This window comes from Podarcis gaigeae, assembly GCF_964106915.1.
Source record: "Podarcis gaigeae genome assembly, chromosome: 1".
Classification (NCBI taxonomy): Eukaryota; Metazoa; Chordata; class Lepidosauria; order Squamata; family Lacertidae; genus Podarcis; species Podarcis gaigeae.
In genome coordinates, this window is record NC_139678.1 from 20,621,111 (window position 1) to 20,635,668 (window position 14,558).

A 14,558-nucleotide genomic window follows, 5' to 3' on the forward strand; every position below is an offset into this window, starting at 1 on the left:
GGGTCTTTTCCAGGGAGTCTTCTCTTCTCATGCGGTGGCATGTATTGGAGCCTCAGCTTCAGGATCTATCCTTCCAGTGAGCACTCAGGGCTGATTTCCTTCAGAATGGATAGGTTTGATCTTCTTGCAGTCCATGGGACTCTCAAGAGTCTCCTCTAGCACCATAATTCAAAAGCATCAATTCTTCAGCGATCACCTGGAGGAGGAACCGGCAAGCCACTCCAGTATCCCTGCCAAGAAAACTCTATGGACAAAGATGTGGAAGTATGTTCCATCAATTTCAATAGAATCTGTTACACCTTTAGCATGCTTAGTATTGTGGCCAAAGTTATCTAAATATTTTAATACACAGAAGAATCTAGTCTGTGAAAGTGCATGCCACAATAAATATATTAGCACAATCCTATAAATGTATATGCACCTCTTTACCCCTTTGAAGCCTGAGAAGTATATTCTTAGGACGCACTCTAATATTGCAATTGTTCGTTGTTTTAATGCTGTATTTTAAATTGTTGTAACCTGCCCTGGGACCTTGGGGTGATGGCCACTTAATGAATAATAATAATAAAATCCATTTTGCTAAGTAGGGTTTATTCCCAGATAAGTGGATGTATAACTATGGCTGACTAAGGCGCAAGAGGGCTGTGTTGCTTTTGCTGCAAATGTGTCTGTTCTTCTGGAATGTGTTCCATATCTGTGGGAGATGCCTTCTTGAATGGATCTATGATTTCCCTCCTCTTTTGGATGATACCCAAACCAGTGAAAGTAATCAAGTATGGATGAGTACACAAAGTATAAATTAATTAAATGACATTTTAATTTTGAATAAGGGGAAGGGATGTAGCTCACTAGTAGAGCATCTATTTTGAACGCAAAAGGTCCCAAGTTTAATCTCAAGGTAGGGCTCTGAACTCTTGAGGGTCCCATGGACTGCAAGAAGATCAAACCTCTCCATTCTGAAGGAAATCAGCCCTCAGTGCTCACTGGAAGGACAGATCGTGAAGCTGAGGCTCCAATACTTTGGCCACCTCATGAGAAGAGAAGACTCCCTGGAAAAGACCCTGATGTTGGGAAAGATGGAGGGCACAAAGAGAAGGGGACGACAGAGGACGAGATGGTTGGACAGTGTTCTCGAAGCTACCAGCATGAGTTTGACCAAACTGCGGGAGGCAGTGGAAGACAGAAGTGCCTGGCGTGCTCTGGTCCATGGGGTCACGAAGAGTCGGATGTGTCTAAATGACTAAACAACAAAGGGCTCTGAACGTCCCTTGACTGCCACCGTGAAGAGCCACTACCAGTGAGTGCAAACAGAACTGAAATAGAGGGTCCAATAGCCTGGCACAGGTGGTTTCCTGTGTGCCTATGCATGCAAATCAATACATGTTTTTATAATGGAAGAGGTATATGTGAGCTGACGCACGTCGCAACTGGCTGGCACCCACAACTGTTGTTTGTTTTATACTTTGCTTTATGGGTATGATGCTGATACCTGAACCTACCCCGTCCACCCTATCTGATTGTTACTACCGATACTAAAAGTTGCTAGACCTGTTATGGAAACTTTTGAGTTCTGGCTAAAACATGCCAAGTTCACAGAACAGAGATCCATTTGGAATCACAACAATCTATGGATCTACAGAATACTAACCATGCGTCCCGAGATTGCTGGGGGAGCCCCGTATGAGGGAAAGTGCTAATATGTGACTCAGCATGTTATCTGAACCACGATAGCAGCTATAATACTTTCAGCCAAGGCACACTGACCTTTCGCCAGCCTTGCCTGGAGATGCCACTGAACTCAGGAACATTTGCAACACAAAGCAGAGGCTCTACCACCGAGCTATAGCGATCCATGCTAATCTCAGTGGGTTTTACATCCGAGTCAACATGCATGCGGAGCATCGTGCCGCACGTATCTTTATTGCACTTGCCCATGTATTAAGCATACAGTACAGGCAAGATGGAAAAGCTATAAAGTGCATAATTAAATATTTATTTCAATCACTAGTGGCCATTACTTATTTAACAGCTCAGGAATATTTTTTTTGGAGGGGGCGTATCGTCATTTCTCTATGGGATAACCTCCTCCATATTTGCTTAAAGAAGGCAGTTGCATCAGGAGAGCAGTGCTCTTTCTCCACATCATAATTAGCAGAGGCTCTGATATACCTACCCACCCACACAGAGCTTTTTCCTTGTGTCTGTTACAGGAGAATCACTTGGCCGGCCAGTTTGTTTGTATGCATTTCTGGCAGCAAAAACGAAACAGGTCATTTTGAGGATTTTTACCATCAGCTTCTGCTTCCTCCCAAAGTTCACGATGCTTTTTTAAGGGGTGAAGGAATTAGATACCCCAGTAGAAAAATTAGCTGGCCAGTGGGGTAAAATCAGTTTTTGGAGCCCGACAGTATAATGGCACTAAGCCATACAGTTTGTGGCACGCAAGACACATTGAGTGCTGTGTTCCTCTGAATAGGGGGAGACGGCTTATGATGTGGAACCAACTCCCAGTCACCTCTGACATGACAAAGGCAGAGAAGAAACAGAGAAAGGCTGAACAAAGTAGGAACTCACTATAGAGTACAGAGCCCCTTACACATTTTTTAAAAAGAAGAAATGCCTGGCCAAAAAAAGAAATGTATTTGCATAAAATTTGCATATGCTAAAGCTAAAGGTACCCCTGACTGTTAGGTCCAGTCGTGGACAACTCTGGGGTTGTGCGCTCATCTCGCACTATAGGCCGAGGGAGCCGGCTTTTGTCCGCAGACAGCTTCTGGGTCATGTGGCCAGCATGACTAAGTTGCTTCTGGCGAACCAGAGCAGCGCATGGAAACGCCGTTTACCTTCCCGCCAGAGTGGTACCTATTTATCTACTTGCATATGCTAGCTGGTATGTAAAGATGCAAATATTTTAAATACACAGTCTATGACCATGTGACTTGTGTGCCTGCTGTGGAACTTCTAACCATTAGTGGGCAACCTTAAGGACCCCTTTGTTCTCCCTTTTTGGGGTCCCTTGGACTGAACAGCCCTTCAGATTGAGGGCATCTTCTAGAAGAGGTTTGTCCTCCGACAGTTTTTCAAATAGAAAGCCATTCTGTAAAGTAAGATACATGCTCACCCTGCTATTGTGGCTCCAGCTGAGGCTGATCTCAGCTCACCAAGGTACCTGCTTCTGTTATCTCCCAATACCCACCACGGTGTGTATTGTCTCACACAAATACTTGGCTATCCTTGTTCTTCCAGTCATCCAGAGGTTTAGCTCCTTGATGACATAGAAAAGGAGGTCCAAACCTGAAAACCTTGGATCAGATCCAGGGATCTGGCAACATTAAACAAGCAAGAGGGGGAGCAGAATGTATCCCTTGCCCTCCGTGATGTTTATGGGCACCTAGGACCATCTTCCCAAGCTCTCCCAACAGCATTAGCGGTGCTAGTAAGGAAAATTTTGCAAACTGGCCAAATTGCACTTTTGAATCCTGGTAAAGAAACACCATTTCCTTGTTGCTATCCGGAAGAAAGGCATTTGGATTGCCTGCAATAAATTCAAGAGAGTTGTGCACAGTGCTTTTCTTCAAGGAAAAAAAGGTGCCGGTAGCCCGGTACCGGGTACCCTTGAGTACTCCCAGGGGGAGAAAAAGGACTGGTTTTGCACTCCTTAAAATAACAAGGCCATCATCCGGAGAGACCCTCCGGTTCAGAAGCGCTCTAAATGTGCGAGTCGCCTCCCAAATTAGGGCCATTCGATCCCTGCGTAAATAATTTTTCCAACCTGCTTCTACGTGAAACATGAAATCGGCTGAGCACGTGCCCTATGCTAGACCACAAAGCTATTTATCGAGTATCGCATATTGAGAAACACTCAACTGGCAAACGGATCTGGAACCCATCCAGTGCTAAATGAGATGGTTGGAGGCGAGAAACTATACAAGAACCTGAAGGAAAGAGCTCTCTCTCTTTCTCTCCTGTTGCAGCTTGTTACTGGCAGACGGTAGGACCGGAAGAAGCCCTCGTAGAAATTAACCAGTCTGCCCAAATTCTTCTTCTGGGCATTTAAAAACATTTGCATTGTTTATTTTTCCTTGAGTCCTGGATGCCCCCGGAACCTACAGGTTGGAGGGTTTTGCTCCTCCTCACGTCCCTCCTGCGCTCTCTCTCTCCTTTTTCTCCTCCCTTTTTTTCTGCTCGGGTGATACGGATCTCCTCCCTCCCGCCCCACTGCGCTGCTTTCCTTTCCTCTCCGCCACACACACGGTTTGAAATCCCCAGGCAGGAATGCAGAGCTTGGTCTCATGTCTTCATTTTGCAAACGGGGGCTGCTGCTGCTGCTCTTGCTACCGGCATTGGGGACGGTCGCGCTAACCAGAATATCTGCTTGCTTTCCCCAGAGATTTGGAGACCCCCCCCCCTTCTCCTTCCTTCCTGCCTCCCTCCCACCCACCCACCAATTGGCAATTGGAAAAAAATGATTAATCAGATGGCGATTGTTTTTCTATCCTCTTGGCCAGAAAAAAAAGAGAGCAGAGGAGGCGAGGCTGACGTTGGCCTAGAGAGAGAGGCGTGTGAATGGGTGGCCGGCGCCAGCGTTACGCGTCTTGCTCTCCAGTAAACATTAACCAGGTGGTGTTTGTGTGCGCATTTCTGCGCGGCGGCTCATTCCTCACTCAAACCAGCGGCTGCGTCGCCTCTGTGCGAAACATCACAACATGCAACCGAGAATCCTCAGGCTTCACCTCCGTCCTTTAAAAACTTGAACCCACCGGGAAGGGGGTAGGAAGAGTTGGGGAGAGCGCGGGGCTATCCTTCCCGTCCAGAAGAGGCTCCGGGTCCCTCTCCAGCCAGCCCCCTCCCTATACCTTCTGCATCCCTCTCCTCCGCGTACTGCCCTTTTCCTGTGCGTAAATGTGAGGTCTGGTTTTTTTTTTTCGGACCCACCCTCCCTATACCCCTCCTGTGTCTGCTCAGTGGCTTTGAACGCCACCCCCCCCCTCCCCAAACTCTTCTGGCCAAGCAGTTCCTGCTCCCTCCCATCGCTCCCCTGCCGGTTGCGCGCTCTCTCTCTCTCTCTCTCTCTCTCTCTCTCTCTCCTCCTTCTCTTCCTCGTTTTGCTCTCCCTCTCTCCCCCGGTCCTGCCTCCGCCCGAGTGCGCTTTCGGAGAAGGGGGAGAGAGAGAGATCTCACAGAGAGGGATACCCCCGCTTTTGCAGCCGCGGCGTTTCCATCGCCACTTCTGCCTCGCTCCTTCATGGCTGGGAACGAATGGGACTGGTTTCAGCGGGAGGAGCTGATCGGACAGATCAGCGACATCAGAGTCCAAAATCTCCAAGGTAAAAGCAAACAAATAAAATACCTAGATGTTTATATTTGTGACCCCCACCCCGCACCCCAATCCTGCCCCTCCGTGTTTCGAGTTTGTGTGCGCGCGTGCGGCGTGCGCGCCCGCACCCGAAGAGCGTGCTCCCCTCCGGCTTTGGCTTCCAGATGGATTCGATTTGGGGATTTTAAACTCCGGTTCCTTCCTTCTCTACCTCCCCCCCAACTCCCGCGTCTTAATTCCGCCTGTGCATATGACCACAGCTTCCCATTCGCTGGCTGCTTTGATCCGCTGTGCCTGGGAGACCAAAAAATAAAACGAAAGTATATGGGTGTTTATCTTAATGTGTGTAAACTTAAGGATAAAATAGCTGACGCTGGGGCACGAAGAGGAATTGGTGGTGGGGGGGGTGCTTGTGTATGCAGGACTGGGGAATGGGAGGAGGCCAAAGATGTAATTTTAGGTGACTTGTTGAAGGTATCACTCTGCTTTTGCTGCTAATGTTTTGCTTGGAAATCATAGAAAGAAAGACTTGTGCGCAGAAGGAGAAGCGGGTATGTGCGTTAGCTTTGGTCTTTAACTTTAGGAAAAGTTGAAGCAATCAGCATTGCAGAGAACCTAAAAATGGGATATACTGTATTTACGTGAATCTAATGCACCGTCGAATCTAACGCACACCTCCATTTTCAGAGCCTTGAAACCAAAAAAGTATTTGCTGGCGAATGTAAATGGGGCATCAGAGCTAATTCGTAACCTAATTTTCATAATGTAATTTAGCCAGAAAAGGTGTGCATTACATTTGAGTAAATATGGTAATGTGACGGTATATCATGGTTCACTGGGAAACCACTGGGCCAATTTCTAGGCCCCCAAGGCCTGCTGGGATTCTTGCAAAGCATGCTGGACTTGATGGGCCCCGGTCTGAGCAAGCAAGGCATTTTTTTCAGCAATAATGTCCTCTCAGGAGCACATAGCACTGATTAGCCATTCCATAACCTCCCCATGCGCCACGGCAACTAAGTTTAAGTGTGTGCAACTGAAGCAATATACAGTATACAGTGCTGCTGCCTTCATCTCTTCTCTCCCTCCACTTATACTTCCTGAAATGCCAGTCATATTGATGGTATTTTGTATAGATGGCAGTAGATTCTGGGTGTGCATTCTTGCATTGTACATTGATAGACCATGAAGATTTTAGTAAAAAAGAAAGCTAGACAGGGCAAGGCCTACATCTAACCTAGTCCTGATCTAATGGACTCATAAGGCTGGATACTCTGATTTCATAGACATCCTTGCACTGTCCTTTCTTTCTCCTCCACAGCTTCTAAAGCCTATCACAAATACTCACATTTTCAGCGGATTAAGGGAATAAATGTGCTAAGTATATAATTTGGAGCATGGTTAAGCAAGGGCAGTGAAAATTTCCTGGGAAATTGTAATGGACTGTTTCCTATAATCTGCCCTTGCTTCCTCCTCCACATCAGGTAGCTTAAAAAAATTAAGCTTTCATTGGGTAAGTGGAAAAGCCCATTAAAATCGTACCTGACAGAAGACCCACAGTATCATCTAAAGCTGTGGTTCCCAACATGGGGCACATGCCCCACAGGGGGTCAATTTGATTTTTAAGGGGGGTAATTCAAGAATAAGTTATTAACTGTGAATGGCTTTTTAGGTTTCCTCCACGTGAATAGGAGTCCACTTTTTGAATAATAAGAATTATATGTCACGGGGCGGGGGGTGGACATCAGGATTTTAGAGATGCTTAGGTGGGGCATGGCCAAAAGAGGTGGGGAACCACTGATCTAGAGGATAGCTAGGCAGCCTTTTTCTCTGGGAGCAAATTCCTTTTATTTATTTATTATTAATGTTGCAATACATATGTGAAATCTTTACATAATGATACATATACATTATATTCGTAAATTCACATTTTCACATTTCATTATGTACCAACATTTATCCATTTCTTATTTCTTGCCCTGTGTCTTCCATGTGTGACTTCCTTATTATTATTTTATAGCTTTATTATTGAGATTGTATTTTTGTATCTTAATAATTAAACATTCAATCTTATATATCTGCTTAGCTTAACTTAACTTAACTTTGTGAAATCAGTCTATTCCTTTGAGGGTAATAATCAGGAGCCAAAGCCAGCAGCGGTTGGGGCTAGAGGACAAATTGGACAGGCCATTCCTTCTCTTTCTCTCTGCCACCCATCTCTCTCTCTCTGTGCCTTCTTCATCATACCTGGCCAGTAGGTTGCCAAGGGAGGGACAAATCACTCTCGCCAGCGGTCCTGATCAATTGCAGAGGCATTTTGAAACTGGGCCAAGGGCTGCATGAAATGAGGCCTAAGGCCACAGGTTGCCAAGCTTTTGATCTAGAACCAACATGGCAACAGGAAGGGCTGTCCATGCTGTTATTCATGGGATATCCATGTTATTCATGGGATATCTGTGGTACCTGGTCAACCCTCCCTCCAAGAATGTGACATCGTTAGGATGGCTTTTACTCTTGGCAATGGGTAACTTTCAGAAATGGCATCCTTTGGAGCTCACTATTGATGCTGAACTTAGTGCGGACACCTGATTGGCATAGCCCACAGCAGCCCCCAGCTCCTGAGCTCAAGCAATCCACCAGCCTCTGCTTTCAGGATTACAGGCATTTGCCCCAGCACTCTTCCTCTTAGGTCACTAAGTTTAAATCATGTGTTCCTGAACATGACTGCTTGCATATAGATAGCTAGGAAGAGCTAGAGACTATGGAAGCCATCTTTGCAAGTATGGACTCTTAAGTGTGTGTTTGTATGTTTATGTTCATGCATGCCCTGGTTTCTGTATTGAGAGGCTGGGTTATCCTTATATTTGAAATAAGTAAAAGAGAGGGAGGCTTCCTCAGACTTGCCTGGAACATTTTCTACAACTAATGCTTTCAGTGGCCTTACGCCTATGAAATTCCTCCGGACAATTTATATGTTTGTCAAGGGTTTGGTTTTTTTGGGGGGGAGGGTGTAGAGAGTCTCTTGCGCAGCGTTCCAGAGCTGTGGTAGAACATCAAATAAGGCTTATTCCTTCACAGTTGGGAATTCAGACGTTTCTGGGTCAAGGTTGTTCTGCAGTAGTATTTCTGCAAAGGACTGGACACAGAGTCCATGCTGCTACAGGAAGGAAATGGTCCTTCCAGTATGTATCTCTCTCGAGTGTTACCATTGAACTTATGTTTCTTAAGTGCCCATTCTCGCCAGAATTTTCTCTTTACCCAGCCCCCAGTTCTGTGCCACGCCAGCTTGAATTTCTTTACAGTTATAATCCTCGCATGGGCTTAGGCCTGAGTTGACATGTTTAGGTTGAGTTTTAAAAGCAATAATTTGCGTGCTTTCATCATGCAAGGTTGAAGGACTGTAGCACATGCTTTTCCTCCAGAAGGTCCCAACTTCAGTCGCCAGCATCTCCAGGGAGGAGATGGGAAAAGAGTCCTCTCTGAAAAACCTGGAGAGCTATTGCCGGTTAATGAAGAATTAGATGGGCTACTGGCCCAGATGCAATAGGCAATAGTCTTCCTCTTAAGATCAGTAGGAACTACGAGGAACTGGTTGCTAACAGAAATACACTTAAATGTGACTTCCATGAACGCTTAGAGGCATGTGTATGATGCAGTTTGGCTTTGATGCTCCTCCTCAAAATCTCTGTTCTAGGTACCTGACACAGCCATCCCCGAAGAAGTAATTTTAGAGTATTTCTCCCAGGCACTTTCTTGACAATCTGTTATTCAAAGGCCAGTATTTGTAACAATCTTGGTTCTTCTTCTTCTTCTTTTTCTTTAAAGGTCAAATATTGTGAGGTAGACAAAGCAACTTGAGAGCCTGTGATCTTTGCAGGGTTTGGGGGCTCTTTTAGTTCACTTTGAAAGTGAAGTTTAACCTTTGATTTGGAACTTTATTTTCAGATCTTTGCTTTTATGCTGTGCATTTTTGTGTTTTAATATCGTAAACCGCCCTGTGACCCTCAGATGAAGGGCAGTATAGAAATTGTTGTTGTTGTTGTTGAGTCTGGCCATAATTGAATGATCTTAAGCCATGATTTTGAGAGAGTGGAACTCGTTTAGAAGTGTTGAGATGCTTTGAGCTGCTACTTGCATCAGCCAGTGGACAGGGAAGATGGGACTTAGTCTAGCAGTGTCTGGAGGGCCCTAGGTCCTACTTCCCTGGGTTGGAATTTTATTCTGGCAGAGCTGGTCTAAAGGGGAGTCCAGCAGTAGATTTATAGTGGTAGTTTTAGGATCAACTGCAAAGGTGTATACTGTGCTAGGAAAGAAATTTCACTGGGAAAACCAGCCTAGTTTACAGCACTCTGTCAGAATAGACCAGAACGTGACTGGCGATAAAACCTTGCAATAGAACCTCGCTAGAGCAAATTAAAGGAGAAATGGTACATGGATTGTTCTATCTGCAATGCCTATAGATCGGCTAATGCAATAGCAAAGCTGTATTGACTTTCATTAGCTTTCATTCTGTATGGATGAGATATGTCCAGCAAAGTTTATGTTTGCTCCTCTCCAGTAAGCCTGAGTTGGCAGGGGCTGTGCCAACTCAAGTAACAGTAAAAGAAGAGCTGTGGTTATACTGGGATGGGAAAACAATTTGCTTAATGTAGCCTATCCCCATCTTTTTAATCAACAGTTGATGTTAAGCTGAAGTATAGCTGTACCTTGTATTAAAATAATAGGTTTGGGATTACATGCCATTATCATTAGGAGCAGGGAGCAAATGTTCTTAATACGACAGGAAAGCATGCAGAGAAAATTGCTGCAGTTGATGGGAAGCGACGTGGTTTCTGTTTTATAACAGACTTGTTTTCTACTAATACCAACCCTAAGCACACTTGGCTGAGAAGCAAGTTCCATTGCACTCAGTGGGACTCGGTTTGGATCGTGTTGCGCATGAGCAAGTGACTTGAAACTGCAATCTTATGCATATAGTGGTACCTCGGGTTACATACGCTTCAGGTTACATACGCTTCAAGTTACAGACTCCGCTAACCCAGAAATAGTGCTTCAGGTTAAGAACTTTGCTTCAGGATGAGAACAGAAATTGTGCTGCAGCATCGCGGCGGCAGCAGGAGACCCCATTAGCTAAAGTGGTGCTTCAGGTTAAGAACAGTTTCAGATTAAGAACGGACCTCCGGAACGAATTAAGTACTTAACCTGATGTACCACTGTACTTACCTGAGAACAAGCTCTATTAAGTACAGTGGTTGGACTTATTCCTCAGTAAACGTACATAGGATTGCACTGTTTGCGTAGGACTGAGCCGCCACCTTTTTATAGTGTTTGTTGAAAAGTGCAGTAGACTTTTGCAGTTAAAGTCACAAACGAGAATCGAGCCAGCTCCAGGGGGCCATGGGTGCTTGGGCACCCACAATAATGTAATTGTGGGGGCCAGGCACCCACAAAGTCAATAAGAAAAGCTGGCAGGCAGTAGTGGCGCTGCCTCCAAGAGAGAAGCAGTTCAGCTCTGCCCTCTGCAGCCAGCCTGCCAGCGAGGTCCCCTTTTCCTCGGAGTCTGAGCTCCTCCTGTGGAAAAGGGTGCCTGGCTGGCTGCGGTGAGGAGGAGGAAGAGCAGCCGCTGCCACCACTGCAAGGCTGACATGCAATGTCACATGTACACACCTGCACGTTGTGCGTGTGATGTGGCATGTGCTATGTACATGTATGTGCATGTGACGTAGCACGCCTGTGTTGTGGTGGTGGGCACCCACATTCTTGAGGGTGAGATGGCACCCCTGCAGCCAGTCTGTAAGAGAGAGAGAGAGAGAGAGTGTACACAAACATAAACACACATATATCTCAATATGTGCTAGGAAGGTTGTGAGGTTCAGGCTACATGCGTTTCAAGCTCATCGTTGCTCCTTTCGAGCTTTCCCGACCACTGCCGTAGAATTTAAAAGGAAACATTTTTAACAACACTTAAAAGGCGGCTCCCAACAGAATATTAAAACCATAATAAAACATCAAAAACTTCCCTAAATAGGACTTCCTTCAGATGTCTTCTAAAAGTCAGATAGTTGTTTATTTCCTTGACATCTGATGGGAAGGTGGGTGCCGCTATTGAGAAGGCCCTCTGCCTGGTTCCCTGTAACCTCACTTCTGACAGTGAGGGAACTGCCAGAAGACCCTTGGAGCTGGACCTCAGTGTCCGGGCTGAACAATGGGGGTGGTGACGCTCCTTCAGTGGAATAGATCCACACTGAAATTGACAAGCTAAATCCTTTGACTTCAGTGGGTCCATCTGACTAACACTGCAGATCACGCATTCACACATATATTAAAGAGTACATACATGGTGTTTATCATTTGTCAAATAAAATCTAGGAAAGAAGGGCTATAATGTTGAAACAAATATTATGCTTTTATGGTTGTTATAGAGAGTCCCACCTAGCACTCATGCTGTGGTCTTCCTGGTGCCAGATGAAGATCTTTTTACTCCTCCAGGGCCATTAGAAAAGTGTTTTACTAATCTTTATACCTTTTGTGCTGCTGTTTTCTCTGTTGTAGGTTTTATACTGCACGGTTGGTTTTAGATTCCTTGTGTCTGTGTTTTATATTTTATGGTTTTCATTATAGTGAACTGCAGAAATGTACTTAAGTAACTAAATAAATATTTTTGTGCACCTACTCTTTTGAAAGTTTTTTTCCCCAAAGGGCAATATCTAATTAAGCCATTCTTGGAGTACACCCACTGAAATTAATGGTCTTGAGTCACTTAAGTCTATTGATTTTGATGGGTCTGCTTTTGAGTTGGGCTACTATTGTTTATAATCAACCACCATGTGCTAAATTTTCTCCAGTTTCCTAGTGTTACAATTTTTTTCATGTCATAATACTGATGGCCAATTTGCACATTAACACATACTTTCTTTTTCTTTCTTTAGTAGTCCCCCCCCACCCCCTGCACTGCTGTTTTCACATTCCTATTCTGTGTGCACAGCTTTTTTGCTCCAGCTAATAAACTCCAACCATTCCTTCAGCTTTCTGCCCAGTTTCTTGGCTCATTCAGTAGCACTCCCTGCGACATCTCCTGTTATAGAACATCTCCTGTAATTGAGAGCATACCTAAATTGTTGTAATGTAAATATTAACACTGTCTCCAAATGTATAAAAAAAAATAATCAAGCATCATTAACACGGCATCACAACATTTATCTGTATTATTATTATTATTATTAAAATGATTTTTAAAAAGAAAAATAGACAATACCTTTGCAGTATAACTTTTTATAAAGTTTTCTTCAGTTGCTATGTTGGTTGAAATAATTGGCTGTACCATTCCACTATATAAGCGGAGAACTTCCTATTTGCTTACATATTTGTTTCATGTCTATACAGTTTATCTACCAGCCCCTTTTCGGGGGTAAGCATAGAAAAAGTACAAAATACAACCAGCAAATATTAAAAGTGGTATAAACCAACTACATACAAAACCAAACAGAAATTTCGCTGCATCTGTATTTGCCACCATGAAACGGACTTTGCTCTGCTCGCCACTCTTAAATGTCTTTTTCTTTTTCTTTCTTTCAAAGCTTTGTGGTGGAATGCAAAGCATTTAATCTCCCTGTGCCTGGAGGCAGCAGCAACAACACCTAACCAGCTAGCCACGTACAGGGATCCGACACGCACAGGAATTCAAGCAGCTGCCATGGGCCCAAATGGGCTCCCAGTTCCCAGTAGGATGTCAAGCCAAGCATATACATCTGGCAAACTCTAGTGCTGAGGACCAATTCAATGCGCAGGAGTAGACTGTCCAAGTAGCAGGCAAATGGGAACACTTGAGTGCCTATATAATATAACGGTAAAAGCAAACAGAGGTATATTTCTGCATGCAAGCAAGCTCTTGTTTGCATTTTACTGTACAGTGCATTACTTGTCCCAGGGCTCATGGGACTTTGAATTAAGGGTTGGCACCTGGTTCTTGTCTGTATGTTTATTTAACTGTTAAAGGTATTTATAACCCACCATTCTTCTAGATACCTGGGCAGGATACAATGCAATATATAGGCAAATGATGCAAATAAAAGGATAAAATGCTGTATGAGAATTCTGTTGCATCTTCTCCATAGCTGAGAATTTTAGCCAACTAACTTCTACCTAGAGTAGACCCACCCCAATTAATGGATCTAATTTCATGTCCATTTTCCAATGGGTCTACTCTGGGTATGATTAACATTGGATACAGCTGGTTGTCTTTTAAGGCAAATTTACTGGTGCTCTTTGTTTTTTGTTTTTCCCCCCTGTGCATCATTGGTAAAATCTGTTCAGGGACTAATTGGAGCCTGACAAAAAGATGAAAAATGCAGTTCTAGAAGATAAGCAGTGATTAACTATAGCCGAGTTATTGCTTTGGGATGACAGGGACTAACTAGCCAAATATATTATATGTATTCTCATAGGCAACAGGCCGCATCGTCTGATGTAATGGACCTGGTGCAGCAGTTATCCAGTTAAAAATCCAATCTGTTTTTCCACCCAATGTGATGTATGATCTGAATGCACCAGTGAGGTTTTTGAAGTGGCACAGAATGTTTGCCTTGCTCTTACTCTGAAGTCCAGAGGGATTTTTTTTTATTGATTTTTAGAGAGGGCAGGGCTTTAAAGCACCATTTGCTATGGTGCCAAAGGCAATTTCGGCTGCCAAAATGTGTTCACCAGCAGAGCTGCTAATTTTTAAAATAAATAAATAATAAAAAAACCCTGTTGTGAATATGATAGTCTAACGTTAGCCTAAAGTCCTTTTATGACCTTGAGTGAGAACTTCTCAAACTCAGGGAATTCTTTTTGACCAAGTTGAAAAAAAATCACATCTTGCTTGTTCCCAAATAGAATGCGAGAGGTTATGTTTAGAAAGTTTACTTCAAATGTTTGGATCTAAGTTTGTGAGCGGGGTGAAAGCCACTGACAAAAAGATGCATGTTGAAATTTATGGAGTTACGTGGAATTGCTTTGCATAAACATTATCCTGTTCTGAATCCTTTGGTGAAAAGGAGCATACAGTAGTTCAGTGGCAGAGCAAATGCTTTGCATGCAGAAGGTCTTAGTTTCAATCCTAGCATCTCCAAATAGAACCCAAACGTTGGAAGGGACCCATAAGGATCATCTAGCCCAACCCCTGCGATGCAGGAATCTTTTGCCCAACATGGGGCTCAAACCCATGACCTTGAGATTAAGAGTCTTATGCTCTGCCAACTGAGCT

General features: G+C 44.3%; 1 protein-coding gene across 1 annotated transcript in view; it reads left to right on the forward strand.

Moving 5' to 3' along the window:
- The first annotated feature begins 4,171 nt into the window (after nucleotides 1-4,171).
- Nucleotides 4,172-14,558, forward strand: part of CLMN (calmin) — a 70,983-nt gene continuing 60,596 nt past the window's right edge. Inside the window, exon 1 of the mRNA XM_083732809.1 lies at nucleotides 4,172-5,327. Coding sequence (XP_083588935.1) covers nucleotides 5,246-5,327 — 82 coding nt within the window. The 5' untranslated portion in view covers nucleotides 4,172-5,245. The remainder of the gene's footprint in view (nucleotides 5,328-14,558) is intronic.